Genomic DNA, 20,019 nt, shown 5'->3' with positions numbered 1-20,019 from the left:
CCATATGTACATCTCGTGCTGTCTCTGTATATCTGAATATTTTTCTCCTTATCTCTTGCTCTGTCTCTCTTGTTCAATCCCTCTCCCAACGTAGATTCTATTTCTCACCCAATAATTTCCTTTAAAGTAAAAAGGAACTTCTCAGTTTTGCAGTATAGTTTACGCGCAAATATTTACATGCGGTGCATTAATACAAACATGTTTATGAGGACTGTGGCATGACCGTGTCATCCGAAGTACACAGTAGTTATGCATGAGCAAAATAAACCCAAAAAACAGCAACAACATAAAATGTTGCATAGTATTGAGGTATTATTGCATTTAATATATGGATGTTATACAAAATTAACAAGAACTAGCTAATATTTATTACAAGTGAATGTTTCATTTTCATCAGATCCGATTTAGAAAATTACACAGTAAATAATGGAATGATAATTGGCCCAAACCTCTGTTGTAGTAGTAGAGGCTATGTGTCGACGGATAAATGATTCCTTCTAGCTGGTAAGTGCAATATTTGTCATTAAATATTGTAAGTGTATTTTTGATCCAACTGAGGCACAATGGATATGCTTAACAAAGTTAGAATAAAGCATGTTTCACATAACACATTTCTGGCTGTTACTAAGTTTTCCGTAGTTGTTAAGAGAGTTGGGAGGCTATGAAGTGTATAGGTCTATAGTATGTGTGCACAGATCAGTGTTTTCTATAATATTTCATTTCACACAGTAATGAGAATTTTGTCCCATCTGTAGCCCAGTAAATTTTCAGGTCAGCGTCATTAATTGTTGCAAACAGTATACTGTTTCACACAAAGTATCTAAAACTAGTTATGTAGCTTTAGCTATATTTAATGACGCTGACCTGAAAATGTACTGAGCAATGCCTGCATATAGGATAAAATTTACTATGCTGTGTGGAACAAACTAGCACAATATCAAAAAGCTCGACATTGTATGCATGTGTATCTCTGTCTCTCTCTCAAAATGTTTTTGTATGGTGTTCTCAAAGACGGATGGACATAAGTTACTATGTTGTTTGTTATATAGTGTTGTTGTTTGATTTTAGAACTACATCAGACACAGCAGAAGACAACAAGGGTTTCTTTTTTTAAAAAGTAGTTCTGAGCACGTGAATACCTTGACTGAGACGACTGGTCTGAGATGACTAGACTGAGATAAGAAAAGGTCAGCAAAACAGCTAGATTTTTCTGTCGCATGGGTGAGAAAAACAAATAATAGCCATTTGAAACTTTTAATATTTATTCCCAGCCACAAGAACAGCATAAAATAATTTAGGAAATGTTAATAATTTTCAACAGTGGTAACATCAATAGAGCGGTTCAAATACAAATATTGAAAATAAAGTTTTACAACTGTTCATCTCATGAAGACGTTTGATGAGTTTCACTATAAACGATACAATAGACGACAGCTGATAATGTGAAAAAGAAACATTAGTGGATCAATATTTGAAGGACAATTAGTTCTGGTCAATTTCACATGTACATCATATAACAGAGCAAAATCAAGACCCAATTATTGATGGGATAGAAATGTAAATAAAAGTTTGGGGTTAACAAAAGAATTACTGACTATATACCATGATGAAAGGAGGTGGAAAAAAAACTAATACTGTTTAGACTACCTGCAGTTTAAGGAGCCGAGCAATGAGAACCATTATCTATGTCATCATGTCCTGTAGGAAATGACTTGCAGTCTCTCTAGAATTAGTATTGGTGTAAGAAAATAATAAATAAAAGGAAAACAAACTGTCCAATATATGGAAATATTCTTAAATGGAACAGCTATCAAATTTATTACATCAAAGAAATGAAAATATTTTTGACTATCTATTAAGTTTTTTGTTGATTAATACCACAACTGTTGTGTCAGTTAACAATCATGAAAATAAATGAAGAAAAGACATTAAGTGTATGTGTGTATGTGTTTTAGATTCTTAACTTATCATTAACAATTTTTCAGTCATATCGCTATAATATCTGCAGTGTGTACTATTTTTATAAGTTTCTGATATGACTCGGTCAAATGTCATTCATTCTTACCAGCACAAACAATACCAGTGCATTGTCTATTTACTGAAATGTATGGATTAGAGCTGAAAGCAGCCACAGATTTTGAAGATACAAACAATGGAAGGAGTCAGTGATGTTTTACACAAGAACAAATTTCACTGACTGGAGGATAGAGTTTCCACCAAGGAATCTGCTGTTTTGAACCAGTCAACTGATTCCTTGAAACCATTATATGTACGGCTATGATGACTTTTCCACAGAATGCATCTGGATGGATTGCTTTCTTATAAAGCCTGTGCAAGATGAAGAAAAGTTCAATAAAATGTTACAATTAAAAAAAGCTTAAAACTAAACCTGACTATAACATGGAATATGATAAATAAAGAAATGGAACTTCAAAGATTCTTGGCTGCAGAAGTTTCTGTGGCATGATGCCAACAAAGATCGAACAATTGCAGCTTGTAATGCATGTAAGAGATGGTCCTGATACCAACGAAAGCCAGCGGATTGTTTGCAGGACAGGTTATCACAAGGAAAGATGCATTGTTAACAAACCAAAAAGTGCAATACACATGTCAATTAAAATGTTTTAGTGAAAAGGTCAAATCTGATAAAGATGTTGTGGGTGATTTAGACAGATTGATCAATAAATAATGTGAGCCAAAGTGAGCTTTGCAAGAATCAGTTTAACACAGCATATACTATAGCAAGGCTGAGAAAATCTTTTGCAGATGATAAAGTTTTTTGAGAAGTACAAGGAAAAAAACCTGTAAATCTGATGACCTACTGAAAAATGTCGAGGATATAATATATAGAGCTAAATTTTTATTTGTCCTTTCAGATGCTACTATTGATTATGCAGCAGTTAGAGACTGGGAATGCATTCTTGTTAAAGTTGTAGACCCTAATAATAAAAGTACAAAACTAAGAGAAACTGAAATATCCAGTGTATTTTAGCTGTCACAGATCTCAACTGCATGTATTTATATGGTGCAGCTTAAAAAAGTAAACTTTTTAACAGTCCTGTCTTCCACTATGAAAACAAAGATAAGAGGGCATTTATACAGACAAGTCAACTTTTTAATTTACTTGCCCATTGTCAACTTGTTTTTGACAAAAGTTCTGCACCCCTGTTCTCTCTCTCTGCCAATATTATTTTTGTATTGTATTTAGAAATACAATGTAACACTATGTACTAGTGTTGAGCTACTAGTTTGTGGGATGGATCCCATAACTATGGCTACCTTTGTATGGAAAATAATAATAAAGAAAACAAATATTAATAAAACAATCAAATGGGCATACAAGGAAATGTGATGCTATTATTATTAAACAGTGACAATTTTATCACTAAACAGTGACAATTTTATCACTAAACAGTGACAAGAGTATTCTACTCTTCAATATGGCTAGAGTCTTAAAAACCTGAAAACTTGTATACTATACACATAAGGAAGATATTATCACAATCACAAATAAATCTTATCTAAATCCCAAAATTTTTGGTTAACATAATAACTTTAGCAAGAAATCCTAATATGTGTACAAATACAATTTAAAATAAAGGATGATAAGAAAGTATTTAATGCACACTGTATACATGAGTATCAAAGTTTAAAAATGCTGCGTTAACTAAAATTCCAAAAACAAAATTTGACACATTTCCTTCAACATCCAATTATTAGTTCGTATATAATAAATAGGTACTTCACTGCTGTCCACTTTTATTTTAAGTAATGTAAATATGAAAAGTCCCCCTCTACATTGAACAATTTGGAAAAGTGGATACATTGATAGCAGCATCCTCAAACAGTTGAAGCTGCTTATTTTTTTGAATCCATGAAATGGTACTCTATCAGTTGAGTGATAATGTCATGTTCAATGCAAATGGCTTTATGAGATTTTTCCAAATTGGTTGTAAACACAGTTTTTGCAACAGTAACTTCTGATAAATCACATTTTCTTTTACAATTGTATGGTTAACATCTGGCGGATGTAATGAGGTTTCCTGCAGTAAAGAATAGCACATGGAAGATAGAACTTTGTCCTATTTTCTCATAGAAGCTGTATCTTTGAAATAAATTCTGCAGTTTGCTACTCAAACTCATGAGCACTGCATTTGTATAGCATTCATAAGTATTTGCTGTGATCTTCAATAGTGTATGGACACTGGTGGCATTTTGAAATATTCATCTCATAAATGCAAATACAGTTTGGATCACTATAGACAGAGAAATAACGTGAATTGTGTCTGTAACCAGCACATGTCTTATAACTTAATTTTAAAAATGTACAATGTGATGTAGTTATGTTCAGTTTTCCTCATTCAAAAGTGGTGATGACTGCCATAACCCAAGGACCCAAAAGAGCTGATATAGTACTCTAGGAAAAAACAATACCTGTGAACCTATGCAACCAATACAACTTAATGTCACATATTTCCAAGTTAAAAACTCCAAATATAGAATACATAAATTTTAATGCATTTATGTTGCCAAGAAGACAATTAATTGGTTAAATTCTAAAGAGTTATTTCACAGTTTGGCATAAATGCTTAAGAAACTTGCACATAATCTCCTCCATTTCCCTTACATGAGGAATATGTCTGCACAGGTAATGGTTCTAAAAGAAGTCTTCCTTAGTAAATTTCACAGGACACTCAGAACAACTGAATACCTACAATGAAAGAACAGTTTCAACAGTTATAATGTTACTGCAAAAGGAAAAGGACATAAATGTTAACCAAGCTGCATTATTTCAAATAATAGTTTATTATTTACTATATTTCTAGAATAGTGACTGAAAAACTGATCACATCTAAAGATAAGAGTTTACCTTTACTGGTCAACTGTAAAAGCAGTAGTCACAAAACAATATAGGATACTGAAATAAAGACCAAACTTTATATTTTCTATGTACCTTTGCAGAGGCAATTCTCTGGAATAATCTTTCATCTTTGGCTAATGGTTCGTAATGACAGCATGAATGTGTTGATCCTTAAAAAATTATATGATGACAAGAAATGAAGGCAATCGGTAACAAAAAAAGTGATGTCAGCATTAACATGGTTAGATATAAAAGTTGCCTACTGCATCATTTAGTGCATCCAAAATAAAATTTATATTAACTACCTTTCTAATTACCACATTATCCTTAATTTATTTTTCAAAACAGACATTACTTTCACAGCAGTTGCAACAATAAACAATAATACTCCAATTATCAAGTCTTTTCTTCTGTTATTGCTTCAAAAAGTATCTTTCTGATTGATACAATCATACCTTGACACTGAACAATTACCTTGTATATGTTATGAATAGCTGTTTGTGATATTACAGGAATGTCAACACCAATATTCACTATTATCTCATACTGATCTGATCAGCATAAAATGGTATATATCAGTGCACACATTTAAAAAGATATCTTCCTTACACAAAAAAACCAGAACAGAATGAAATTACTCAGAGTATCAGCAACTCCTGATACAAAAGAAAAAGACACCTGTTAAAAAAGAGAACATATAAATGTGTCTCTGGTGTAATTATAAATGTCAAAATAAACATGTCTTTCAAGAAAAAACAACAACTAAAAACTAATAAAATGCCAACAATATGATAAGAATACACCCATTGGCTGTAATGGGTGGAATTTGGAGAATATTCATGTTGATCTATAAAAGAAATTAATTTTTAATAAATATGCATACAAATGTAATTTCCATTATTATAAACATTTTGCAAATATATATGCAGTTTATGAACAAACTATAATATACATTGATATTACTGGCACCTTCAGTTTTCTCCTAGCAGAAATGAATAAGCCATTATCAATGTTGGTATCTATATTCAGTATATAATCCATAAGTGTTAATGGTTTTCAAATGATTTAGTAATCATGTTGTAACAAAGCAGCATCACAGCCATTGGTAAATTACTATCAGCCATCATTAGCTTCATTTCTTATTATTTTCCTACTCAAGTAAAATCACAGGGACTTTCACTGGCCATGGCTTTGGACCAATTTTTGGCATTTTTTTTTAAATACAAAAATTGAGTTACTGTTAGCACTGACAATATTAAAAACTTTTCCTAGGTACCAAGGCAATGGTGTAATGGTGGTGGAATCGAGGTTTTAATACCAATGTTGACACAAATTGTCGTATATGGTTGACAGTCTTAATGGTGGGGAAGTAAAATGGATTCATCCAGGAAGCAGACCTGCCAACCCTAACAAGGTGTCAGTATCATAGTCGATTTTTTCCATAAGTTAGGTCAGTTTTCAGTAAGATGTAATAAAATATAATGTTCTGCTATTGTCAATCTGGAAAATATTCATTTTAGAAGTCCAGAAGTGTGATTCAAGGATGGTGTACCAATGGAAAACACCGTGTTCAATAAAGGTAAAACTAAATTACAGAAAATTAATAAAATCATAAGTTTAACTATGCCATAAAATATGGATCATGGAAGCTAGGTCATATATAGAACTATCAGTGAACCAAAAACATGCATCTGTTAATTTCAAGGCGCATCTGTAATGACAATTATTGTAATATCTCACCAATGGCACTGGACATAAATGCAGATCAGTAGTTATTTTTGATAACTGTCTTAGAGGTAAAGCTTGTTCCCATTTGTCAATGGAATGAAAAGAAAACTGTTCCTGCAAAAGTGAAAAATATAAAAAATTAAAATGTTTAAATAAGTAATTATTTTGATTGCAACAAAACCTTAAAAATCATGTATGTTCCAGAGAACATTACATAAAGAAGTGGAAAACAAAATATATTTTGAACATTCAATTGTTCTCCACGAATTACTCATATGATAATCAAGATGGCCTTAAAAACGTAAAAGTGAATAAAAAAATCTGGGTATATAATGGGGGGTTGAGTTATCATTCACCAATGGTCAGGTTTTCACAACTTAAACATAAAGAAATTCATGGTAAGTAGGCAAAAACATGGTTAGGTTACCAGAAATAAATGTTTTTTATTTATGACTAAATGCAGTAGGTGGTTTTGAAAGTTCCTCTTCCAGCTTCACGTGCCACTGCTGAAATACATTTCTTCAATTATGGTTAGCAACCAACAAAAACAACTTGTTGTCACTGTTACTGTGCACAAGATTATTTTAATATGTTACCCAGTATATTAAATATTTCAGCCAAATAAGTACAACTGTAATAATGAAGCAGTAATATTGTCATTACAAAGTTAATATAATCATGATTAAGGTCTTCATAAGGACCAAAATACTGTTACCTGCCACAGTAGATTTTTCTAGACAAAATAATTTTCATAGCATAACTTATTTAATTTTTGTTTGTGATGTCACCAATTTGTGCTGACAGTAGCAAAAACCTTAAAAATGCATTAAAATCAACAGAATTACAGCAACATCCTCACTGACATTCACTAATATCTCATGCTGCTCAAATCTGCATAACAAAGTATATATCAGCAAAAACATTTAAATGGTTATCTTCCTGAGAATGCTTTTTCTGATAGAAACAAATTTCTCAAAAGTATCAGCATTAACTCTTGACACATAAGAAAAGAAATCCCGCTACAGTTAAATAAAAGACCATGTAAATGTGTCACTGGAATTACAGCTGTAAAATTAAGTACATGTCTTACACGAGAAAAAAAAAAAAAGAAGAATATGCAATCAATATTATAATGATGGCTGCACACAGTAAGGGGTGGAATCTGGTAAAGAATATTCACTTTAATATAAAAAAATTATTGTGAAATAAAGATGCATACAAATGTAATTTCCATTATTAGTACCATTTTGCAAATATGCAGTTTATGTAAAAAGTGTAAGATAGATTCATATTGCTGGCAATGTTAGTTTTCCACATACAGAAATGAATAGGCCGTTCTCAATCTATGTTCAGTAAATAATCACTAACAGTTAACAATTCACAGATGACTTAGTAATCATAATGTAGCAAAGTAGCTATACAGATATCAGTAAATTACTATCAGCCAACAATAGCATCACTGATGATTATTTTCCTGCTCAAGTAAAAATATCACATGGAAAAAGGGAAAAGACAAGAAAAATAACAATACTAAACAGTAACAACTTTAACAAAGTATGTAAACTTAAGCTGCATTTATCCAAGTTCCAATAGTCTGTAACAATCCACACACAAACACACACATAATGTATGTATTAATGAACACATGCACATTGAATAAACTTGAATCAAATATATAATCAGTGCGCATATTTTGTTTTTGTATGAGTCAACAGATTCAGTTTTATCATCTATAAATAGACATGCAGAATAGGTTAATATATGTTTTAACTAAGCTGCAGGATTGATCATAATCTCTATAATTAGAAAATATAGCAAACACGGCTTTGCATAATAGATTACATGCACAGTACCAAACCTTAATTTCTAAGATGGCCAAATATTGTAATTTTTAGGATTCATGTAAATTTTGGGCAAAATATAAATCAATTATTAAAGCAGTAAACAACATTGTTTGAATATTTAATGTACAAATGAAGTAAAAACAAGAAATGTTTAGGTTATAAATTATAAAATTAATTTAAAGGTTAAGTACTCAAAATTTTGAAACCCTCTGGCTTTCATGAATACCCACAGGAACCCCAATATGATTTTTATACCTTTGTTAGAAATTTAAAATTCCCATTGCATGAGTGTTGTATATATTCTTTTTAGTGGTTTTAGACTTTTGCAGGCCAGGCAAATGTTTTTTTTTAATTTAAACAAATATTGTTAGTAGTAACAATATAACAAATTTCATTTCTCACATTTGTACATTCTTAAAATGAATTAAAATAAAAAAGAAACCCGTTTGGTTCATAACAAACACATTTTGTTATGACTGAATAATAAATAGTAATTTTAGAAATAATACCCATATAGAAGGTAGTGAACATACTGAGCTTTCGTAATGTGAATAAAGATATGCCACACTTAATGATTTTATTATATGCTGATGAAAGGATAATTTAATGGTAAATTAACATGTACATTCTGACAAGTATAATTTTACTGTAAATTAACATGCACATTCTTATATTACATTAACTTTATAAAGTGGCATGATTTATGTCATCATCTGTATTGTAACTGATAGACAGCAATTCGAGTCATCTGAGAATGATGTTTATTTGTTTTATTGGATTTTTAATGAAGGTTTACCAAATTATCAGTTACATAACTATAAGGTTTCCTTGTCATAGTCTCTAGCAGGGGTGCACAACCATTTTCAGCCAAGGGCCAGATTGCATTTTCTAAGACCACTTGAGGGCCACAAACACATTTTTTAAATATTATTACTGTTCACAGGCCAGATTTCTGTGTTGTTTTAATTTGTCCTGAGGGCCGGACAGAACAAGTTTGTGGGCCAGATTCGGCCATATGGCCAGGGGTTGTGCACCCATGGTCTATAGTGATGCCTAACACATGCCAAAGACATATTATATTAGTGCACAACTATTAGGCATTAGATAGCTATGGCAAAGAATGTTACTGCACAGATAAAGCTAAAGTATAATAATTTTGATCTATGAACAATAGATGTGTCAATGACTTTCACAATTTCTGGGTGGGTGTAGATATGACATGATCACATAAATCATGTTTCATAGGAACAATTCCATAAAATCTTTGTGAAAACCCAGACATTATTTAAAAGTCGGAGCCTGGACAAGCCTGCGGTAGGCCTAACCTAACCTATGACTATCAACCATAAAGTGGAACATGGATATCATAATTATAAAACATTATCAATATATGTAAACAAATTTAAGCAAATAAATCTGTACTTAGGCCAGTCCAATTACCCTCAAGTAAATAATAAACACATTAATAATTTTACCTGTCTCCTTAAAAAGACAAACATGAGTTTGGACTTTTTAAAAAATAAATAAGGGCACAACATTATGATTTAACATGGACATATTTCCCTAATGGAGATGCCATTCAAAGAAAAATTTAAAATGAAATAATTACCAAAGACCTTTAAAGAATATAGACTGATATGACTATGTGACCTTTATTCATGTTAAAAGCAAGTTTTAAGTAAAAACTATAATTTATGTTAATCACCTTATCCTTGTAATCAATCAACTTAAGTTTCTCTCTGCATGGAAACTGCTTTACTACATCTGCATAAGACATATGGGTATCGACAAGGTGGCACAGGTCCGAGAATAAAACAATTTCAGCGCTATTTATCTGCACCATGTCCACACAAACAACAAATGACTCCGATACTGTTTTCAATACACATGCACCATTTCTGTGTACATGGAGTCCATCAAGTGGCAAATGCATACTTCAATCAAACAATGGGTTATAGTCAATAAAATGGCACTTATCACATTCTTGGCTTACCGGTAAGCTCATAATGCTATCATTTAGTGCAGCACATCCTCTTTGTAAGTCTGGTAAAACAGTCCAGTTTCAGTGCAAAGATTTAAAGTTACTGGTGGTTCGAGGCATAATTCCAAACATTGACCAACATTGTGGGATTTGTTTCCAGCAGCTGATGAATAAAGTCTCTGTAACAAATGAAAGCAAGAAATGCACAAAAAGAATTAACTAAAATGTGACTAATAAATCGGTGAAAATTTCAGAAAATCACCACCATGGTAACTGATGGTCTTATTCTAATGAGAGAGATTATTTGGAATTCATCACTAGCCAGTTCTACTCCGTAAGATCAATATAATAAATTAAATATACAATACAAATCTATAATAGATCTGCTGCAAATATTGGGCACAAATAATAACAAATGTTTTTAAAGTAAAACTGACAAGTAAAAATACCTTCTAAATATGTTCATATCTTTTCCAACATCATTGGAACCTATGTAAAGAATCAGCAGGTCGGGTTTTTGGGCTCAGACAACATGTAACACTTTGGATTCAAAATTGGTGGTATCTACAACCAATTTTGCACCAGGAATACACAACAGGAATAAGTTGGGAAGATTCGGAATACCACAGAGTTGCTTCAAATTTGAATCACATGCAATGAAAATGATCCTTGACACTCTGGCAAGTATGCAGCGGCTATGCAAAATATACAATGAATATGAAATTAATATCAACTATTTAAAAGAAGTTCTTGTTGTTGTTGTGGGGTTTAACACCATATTTCAGCACATGATAGGCTATGCATGACGGCCCGTATTAATGGTGGAGGAAGAACCCGGGAAAATCCCGGATAGAACCACTGACCCATGAGCAGCTACTGGAAAGCTTTCTCACATACCCTCGTTAGCCAAATCCTAGACTCGAAGCCATACAGACTGAGGTGAGATGGTAGTGATTCGTAACAGAGAGCACTTTAGAGAACTCGGCCACTTGGGGCCCCTTTAAAAGAAGTAACTGTCTTTCTAAAAAGAAAATAGCAATGACAAACATGAAATTATATGACCTTTTCACCCTATATCAAGTGTAATCAAAATGAAGTTAATAATAAACACTTCAGAAAACAAACAACTATTTGGGATACAAACGCATCAAATGAATATAACTAATAAAATAATATCTAGTATATTTTTCACACTAGCAGTTCTAATAATACCTTAACTAGTAGTATGTGAATAAGCAAGCTAAAAACATCTTACTTACGAAGTAATCAAACGCTAAGACATATAACTAAACAAAAACCTTAGCAATGTAAGTACAATATCAAATAAATTCAGCCAATATTCAGAAAAAAGAGAAAATAAGTCAAACTGATAAAAGAATGAAACGAAAATTCAAATTGGTCTAGCAGTTGGTAACGTGACTATGGTCTATACAAACTAGTTTGTTCAATTTGCGCACTAAGATAAACTGTCAAATAAATCAAAGTGTCAGCAGTTATAATTACCTGATGTCTGATAATTTTTAAATATATATAAATGAAGAAAATTGTAACTAAGCTGCAGCAATTAATAATTGTTATTGCTCAAATTTAAAAGGTGTCCACACGAATTTTGGTTCAAGCGGAAGCAGGAAGTAGAATTGATGGTTTATGGGATTGTTTCCAAGAGATTATTTGTAAAACGAATCAAAACCATTGCTTTTAGCGGGTACATTTGCATATCTGAATATATAAATATTTAATGACTGGCAGAATTTCTCCATTTTCACACCTCAACACAAGGAAAATATGAGCAAAGACAGGGAAAATATGGACATAAACAAGGAAAAAGCCGTGATAACTGAACAAAGACTGAAAAAGGCAGGTTAAATCAAACGAGCAAATACATGGCAAAGATACAAAACATGGCAGATCTGGGACATAAAAGTACTTACAAAGTTTACAAAGAATAAATATATATAGTGTTGGATGTAAATGGAATACACCGCGGCCTCAGAAACTATACCCGAAGAAGGCAGAGGAAATGAAGCTGAAGAAATACTCTGGCACTCTCGAAACTTCGTCATACAACGAGTATTGCCCATCTGGAGAGGGCAGTCCACTAAAAAGGGAAGAATTCCAGAATCAGTTGTTTTGCTGTAAACCCTTTAGCAGGATATCATAAACATTTCTCCAAGCCAGATATTCCAGACGCGGTACTAAAGGACTGCTGTATGCCACTCCCAGGATATTATGTTCAGAGATACTGTGGATCTGAACGACTAAATGTGTACAGACAAGTTTTCTGACTATATTTCAAGTCTAGGTTTTAATTCTGCGAATATAGAGGAGCACACTAGAGGACAGAGGCAAAATATTGTTTGTAAATAGGTGTGGGAGAACAGAATTACTGCTTCAAAATTTGGTAGTGTCATGGCTAGGAAAGAAAAAACACCACCAGATAATCTTGTGAAGTGCTTTGCTGGATATAATAAGGACCCATATTCCAATTCTTTGGAATGGAGAAAGAAAAGCAAAAAGAAGGCATTAGTTAGCTATGTACAATTTAGTAATAAAAATGAACATAAAATCAGTACAAAAGACTGTGGTCTTATTGTATCAATTGATTATCCTTTTATAGCAGCTAGTCCAGATTTCTTGGTTCATTGTGAACCTTGTAAAGAAACAAGTGGAATTGTTGAAGTGAAATGCCCCTCGAAATACATGCATTTGACACCCATGAAGCAGCACAATAAAGTGATTTTTTCTTTGGTGTTAAAAATGGCAAGATAAAATTAAAATGCAGACACATGTACTACAGTGTACTAGCAGGTACAAGGACAGTTAGCCTTGACTAATCGTAAGTGGTGTGACTTTGTTTTATGGACACCCAAAGGGATACATGTAGAGAGGATTTGGTTTGATACCAAACTCTGGGAGGAGAGAGTGTTGCCTAAGTTGAAGACCATTTTCATGAAAAGCATTCTACCAGAAATGTTCTCTAGGAGAATTAAGAGGCCTGCTTCTTTACCCACAAAAATTAATTTAATTCAGTACTCAAGATTCTGACTCCATTCATTATTGGGACAATTTTAAATTACTGTCATCATTTAAAGCTTAAGTTAAGAACAGAAGAAATATAGTATTATTCTAGTCACCCACAGTATTAAAGTCTTTTTTATGGATTCAGTTACAGTTTGATATCGACCTCTGTGTATGTATATGTATATATAATAGTTTACATTTCTTTTCTGGGCAAGACAAAATTGTTGTACTTGCACATAACTTTACATATAATTAAGAAATATTGACCAACACATGTACATTACAGTAGGTTAAATGTTAGAGAGAGAGAGAGTGAGAGCTATCAATACATAAGACAAATTTTAAAAAATATAAGGAAGGGGGGGTAACGAAAAATGACAACTGTATACCTTGTGCTGCACCAATGTTTAACATTTATGTCCCAAAAAATCATGTCACTTTGATAGCCAAAATGCACACATAGCAGGGTCCAACAAATCTTGTTTCATGGGTTTGGGTTGCCTTATGTTGATTTCAGGTAAAATAGTGAGTTATTGTATATCTTGACTCCTTAATCAACTGCAAAATATTACCAAAACTATGACAACAAAAGCTTAGAAGGTACCATTTTCATGTCAAAGTGCCTTCTGTAAACTGGGCTGCAGGGTTGTTTTACAAGTTGCATGCTGGCCTACCATTCTTTGTTTTTCAATTTTATGCATAATAATCTGTTCTTTGCACAAGTTTGCATGGATACAAAGTCAGTCCTGTACAAGTGATGGCTGGAGTGTTGTTAGTGCAGCACAAATTTTGAAGAAAACATATGATGCTGTTAAATGGCAACAAATTGACATCACCCCATTAAGGATTTTAAAAATTTTAATTCGTTGTATCTCCCTTTCCACATGTATCCTCAGACTGGCTATCTGTCGTGTCTCCTCAGCCTGCCTCCATGGAAACTGTTTCATTTTTACGTGATATGAGGAATGACAAGAGCAATTTCTTGTCAGATCACTTAATAAAAAAACCCTTATCAACCATTATTGAATCACCTGACTCACAGAGATCCACTACACCAGACAGCTCTGTAATTTTTTTGTCCGAAATACTTCCTGCATAGCAGTTAGATACAAAACTAATAACACCACAAGGACTCACACCATACAAAATATTTCATGTCATGTGAGATTTGTAGTTAGAGTACATAAGAGATTTCGCTTTTAGTGACTCTGGGGTCTCCGTTAAAATTTCAGTGCAATCTAGAATGACTCTTGTATTTTGATAAGATTCTAGCATGTTTTCTGATACTACTTCTCTCTTTGGCTGTAGCAACAGTAATGGTACGTGCTTATTGGATAAAAACCTTACCCACATCCTCCAAATGCTACTGCATAGAGCAGTTGAAATGTGAAATCTATGTGCCAGATCCTTTTCACATAACCACCGTCTAAGTCTCATGAGCACCAACCAACAATCATCGATCAAACGCAACTTTCTTGCTGGCCCTGGCTTATTTTTTCCATTTAGTAGGTAGTCTTTCTCACCATGTGACTTTTCGCCTTTCGAATAAGACATGTTCTGGGCTTTCATTTTGATGGTATTGAAACGTAACATTAGTGTCACAAATGATGGAATGCCTGTGTACTTGTACTTCCACATCAGTATCTTTGATATCCTCCACTGCAATATCAGGTTTGTTGTATTGTGTCCCAACATTCACTGTTTCTGATTTTGTGTTGCATGTTACTGGCAAGTCATTTGATTAGAACTGTCTCTTACATGCACTTTGCAAGTTTGTATACATGTATTAACCTTGCTACTTATCACTGAAACAGGTCCTATGTAATCATGCATGTGCAAAGAAACATTTAGTGAAAATGATTCTTGAAGAGAAAGTTTTAATGATTCATTTTCTTCAGAGCTGTTACAGTCATCTCTTTCTACATCTGCATTTGCATCTGATGAAATGGTCTGGGGTAAAGAGATATCATCAACCTGGAATATAAACAGACCATTTGTAGGAAATGATGTGCACATATTTGACTGATTATGTTAAATTAAAACAAATACTACATAACCTATTTGTTTCATCGATTCCAAGACATATATTTGTACACATTTAATTTTATATTCTATATAGTCCATTGAGTACTTCATAATTGTATTGATATGAATGTTTCTTCATACTGAATTATTAAACATATCATTGCCAACATAATTTCAGCAATAAGGTAACAATTGTTTTGTAATGGCATGTCACCTGAAAAAAAGTTTTACTACATTTTATAGTAATGAAACACTGACCATGTAATTTTCGAGGGGGGTGGTACATGTACCCCGCACCACTCTCGAGATTAATTTGTCGGTACCAATGTCAAATGTTAAACATTTCGTTTGAATGTAACATATGTAATTACCGTCCAAGTCTGGAAAGTTTTCTGAGGAAATATGCTGGGAACTGGTGCTGTCTTTGATGGTCCTGCTAATCCCACAAAATGATCACTGCATAGTCGTGATGTCGACTTCAGGCGAAAGTCCTTTCTAAAACATCCAACTCGTTGTTTCCAAATACGCGAAATTTTACCATTAGCAGGGAACCTATGCAGTGAAACTGTCCTCTCATCGACAATCTTTCCTGAATAATTGGAACAGCCTTGCGCACAGCAGTATATTTTCCCCATGTTGACACTATTTGCTTAACTCTATGTTTCGCATACCAAACATAAAAGGGTGCGAAATTTTACAAAATTCTGAACTATCCGGAACTGGAATTTTTTGTGGGCATGCGCATTGAAGCTAAGGGAGGTAAAATTTATGTGCTACGACCAGTAACTCCGTTGTCACCGTGAAACACCCTCTATACCATATGAACTTACTAGAGCGTGAGCACAGGTGCTCGACGCGAGCATGATGTTGAAAAGGAAAAAAAGACAATAATGTCAAGGAAAAAATAATACAAAGTGAAAATAAATACCTTAGATTACCCCCCATGACCCGTTCTGACAGAGGACCCTCTCTATCATGCTATATAAGAGAGAAGCTTCGTAACTTCCAAATACTTCGTTCCACCCATGACCCCCGATTTTCTTCTGATATTTCCGTCCTTAAAAAAATACGACCAAATTATATGGCTTGTTTTACTCCTGAGATATTTTTCTATGCAAAATACGAAATTGTACAGCACAGCATTTACACGAAAACAAAAGCGAAAGCCGACAACGAATTGTCACGTGATCTAAACAACTGAGCTCAATTGGAAAATCCCTGTCCTGTAATACAACCGCGGTAAATTCATTACATTAAGATTATATTTGTCTGAGACATAATGCGAACTTTACTAATACATTTGGGGACAGGAACTGTAGCCTAAGTGGTTCGAGCGTTTTCAAACCATGGCCGAATCATAGATTTAACATAGGTAATGGCATTATGATGCCAAAATTGTCATTCTAATGCGTGTTTACTCACTACGTGCGATGTTAAACAAGTGTTGACACCAGTTAATCAATAATAGTGTAACTATCCTACCGTATACCATACATTTTATATAAACAGTACATAATTTCCAGTATTGCAAATTTGATATGTTATGTTTATGATAAAAGAAGCAAAGCAAACATTGAATTTTCTCATATATTTATTCTTTGTAAGCTTTGTAAGTACTTTTAAGTCCCGGATCGGCCATGTTTGGTATCTTTGCCATGTATTTGCCCTTAAATCTGACTACAACTTAGAGATCATAAAAGTCAGGGAACCAGACTAAACTTGACCCTTGCCATCCGGTATGTGCGCGCATTGTTTACATTTTCATTCTGGAATGGTGAACACGTGTACAGTTATGTCAGCTGTTTTAAAAGTTGTATTTGTGGATTTATGATAAAGCAGTATATTAGAATGAAAACTAAGAACTTCAGTGACAGTTGCACTTTAGAGAGGCACATAATGATACATACTGGAGAAAAACCATACGAGTGTTCAATATGCGGCAAAATGTTTAACCAGGGTGGAAGTCTGAAGGTGCACATGCGACTACATACAGGCGAGAAACCGTTTAAGTGTGAAGTTTGTAATGAAAGGTTCATACGCATTTCTCAGTTGAAAGTGCACGGTGGCATACATACTGGAGGAACACAAGTCCAGTGTAATGTTTGTGGTAAAATGTTTAAACGTGAAGCAAGCTTGAAGATGCACACCAGGATCCACACAGGTGAAAAAGCATTCAAATGTGAAGTTTGTGGTAAACTGTTCAGTCAGAGCAGTATGTATAAGAATCACGCGAGAGTACATACTGGCAAAAAACCATACACGTGTAAACTGTGTGACAAAATGTTTAACCAGAATGCAAGTTTGAAGGTGCACATGGGGATACATTCTGGAGAAAAGCCATTTAAGTGTTCAGTGTGTGATCAAATGTTTAAGCGTATTACACATTTGACTGTACACATGAGAATACATACAGGTGAAACACCATTCAAGTGCCATGCATGTGGCAAGATGTTTACACAGAATTGTACATTGAAGAAACACCTAAAGGTACATATTGGAGAAAAACCGTTCAAATGTGAAGTTTGCAATAGATTGTTTTGCGAAAGTTATGCCTTAGGAATCACATGAAAGTGCATACTGGAGAAAAACCATTCAAATGTGAAGTTTGTGATAAAACATTTCGTGAGATGGTGAGTTTAAAGAGGCACATAAGGGTACACACACTGGAGAAAAACCATACAAATGTGAGATATGCTACTTGCTGTTTAGTCACAACTATGGCTTGATGAGACATTTAAAGAGAATACATAATTGAGAAAAAGCATTGCATTTAATGTAAATTTTGATAAAATTTGTTAAGAGAATTCTTTCAAGACTACATTGAGAGTACATAATGCCCCCCACCCCTAAGTAAATTTAAATTAATATTAAAATTGTGAATAAAAGCAATTGATGAGAATGATAATTTCAAAGGTAATGAGATTACGATTAATAGGAATAATTCATTTAAATTATGCAACGGGTACATGGTCAGGGATTATTATTTTGAGTCAAAATATTTTTTATTTACCTCAAGATAATGTTTTTGCAAGTAACAGATACATTAGAATGATTGTTGCTGTATACCAGAGAAAGATTACATAAGTTATTGAAATGCTATAAGTTCGAGTTTTTTAAATTATTTGTTCAATAGTATCTCCTTTAGTTACTCTAGACATTATACAGCTTAGGGTGAAGGTGAATAAGAGCAAATGGTTAATAATGGAGGGAAAAATAAATATTCAGAGCACAACCTGTTGACCGACATGGAAGCATCCTCACTGAATGTGGAGGGTGAACTTATGTAAATTATTTTTTCTAAGCATTATGAAGAACTAGGATGTCTTGTTTTATTTAGCCTTGAAATTGCAAGGAGCATGTGAATGTTCTTAGGGTAAACGGGTGCAGAGTAAAACTGTCAGCATGAATGTTGAAGGTCATCCTCATTATCCTGGCAGGCTTCATGTTCAAACAAGGTTCAAAGAACCATGTTCCAATCATCACAAAATCAGTGTCTTTTACGCATGAATAACTTATGACATCTTGGCTGAGCAACATGAAATGATCATGTAAACACTCATGCTTGTTTCAGAGTAAATTCTACTGTACTGGATGTAACTAAAGTTCAATTTAACGTTAGATTTTTTTAGGCCTAGATCTTTACTGTTGCTGAATCAGTCTTGAACCACAATTCTGGACTTTTAAATGCACGTTGTTTAGCTTGACAATAACAGTAAATGATATTTTGTTTTATTTTACTGAAAAATGGAGGAAAATAAATTGATTGCCTTATTGAGAAAGACTTATAAGGGTTGGCAGGTCAGCTGAACATGAGTTGGCAGGTCAGCGATGGTTAACAGGATGTCATCAAGACCAAATGAAACAAAAGATTAATTAGTCAGATATAAATAGAAACAGTCAGATAAAGCAGAATGTCATATGATCATAAATAAATTATATTTATACGTAATATTTTGGAAAATGTAAGGTCTTTTCAAAATAACTTATGATGTGGTATTCTGAAATATTGAAAGACTCTCTAAAATGATGTATGATATTGAAATCCATTTTGATATATCATTCAATGATGTTAGTCCTTGTGAGAGAAAAAAACATTGGGTAAAACCTATGGTGGATAGTACAATTTTTTTCAGCAGTTTTGACAAAGATGGTAGTTGTTGTAGTTGTAGGGTTTAATGCCATTTTTCAGCACAAGATAGGCTATAGATGATTACCAGCAGCAGAGAGGGTGAACAGACCTTTTGCTGAAATGTCATTTTGAAAACTAAGACCGCATATGAAAAAAATAATACAAGGTCACTAATGCTAAACCAAAGCCTTTAACTTTACAGGGAGTTTCTTTAATTGGGTTAGGTTTTTTTGTTACTTTATTGTTGTCAATAGTGGTTTTCTAAATTTGTGTGTTTTCGTTTACCATGGGATGTTTCATTGAAGTCACACCCTCTTTGCTGCTATAATTAAATCAGTCTCTCATCCAAAGATTTTATCAAGGCCTATATGATATCGTGATTGAGGATCGTGTACATTTATTGTTATAAATCTGTGTGGGGTTAACTGCT

At 33.3% G+C, this 20,019-nt stretch overlaps 1 protein-coding gene across 13 annotated transcripts; it reads right to left on the bottom strand.

Moving 5' to 3' along the window:
- Positions 1-1,244: 1,244 nt before the first annotated feature.
- On the bottom strand, positions 1,245-16,601 carry LOC149788715 (uncharacterized). Of its 13 annotated transcripts, XR_016424230.1 has the most exons (6): positions 15,832-16,380; positions 14,783-15,409; positions 10,427-11,435; positions 6,602-6,703; positions 4,955-5,031; positions 1,245-4,711 (listed from the first exon to the last, which is right to left on the bottom strand). XR_016424230.1 is itself a non-coding variant. In XM_089974815.1 (5 exons), exons 3-5 carry the CDS (start codon positions 10,436-10,438, stop codon positions 4,658-4,660), a joined length of 168 nt encoding a protein of 55 aa, XP_089830941.1. In that variant the 5' UTR covers positions 10,439-11,435; positions 14,783-15,409; positions 15,832-16,380; the 3' UTR covers positions 1,245-4,657. The 13 variants fall into 12 exon arrangements, 5 of the variants coding, with proteins under 5 accessions (XP_089830941.1, XP_089830940.1, XP_089830936.1 ...); XR_016424228.1 differs by lacking the exon at positions 4,955-5,031; XR_016424229.1 differs by having other exon boundaries at positions 4,955-6,703.
- Between the last annotated feature and the right edge of the window lie 3,418 nt (positions 16,602-20,019).

The sequence above is a fragment of the Sinohyriopsis cumingii genome, chromosome 11 (genome assembly GCF_028554795.1).
Source record: "Sinohyriopsis cumingii isolate HCF-2022 chromosome 11, ASM2855479v2, whole genome shotgun sequence".
Classification (NCBI taxonomy): Eukaryota; Metazoa; Mollusca; class Bivalvia; order Unionida; family Unionidae; genus Sinohyriopsis; species Sinohyriopsis cumingii.
The sequence above is the reverse complement of the archived record's forward strand: the minus strand, read 5'-3'. Positions and strand labels throughout refer to the sequence as shown.

Coding starts and splice junctions, on each gene's coding strand:
- LOC149788715 (XM_089974810.1), bottom strand. CDS start 16,095: ATGGGGAAAATATACTGCTGTGCGCAAGGCTGTTCCAATTATTCAGGA. Junction 10,594..15,831: donor AAACTTTCCAGACTTGGACG/GTAATTACATAT, acceptor CATTTGTTACAG/AGACTTTATTCATCAGCTGC.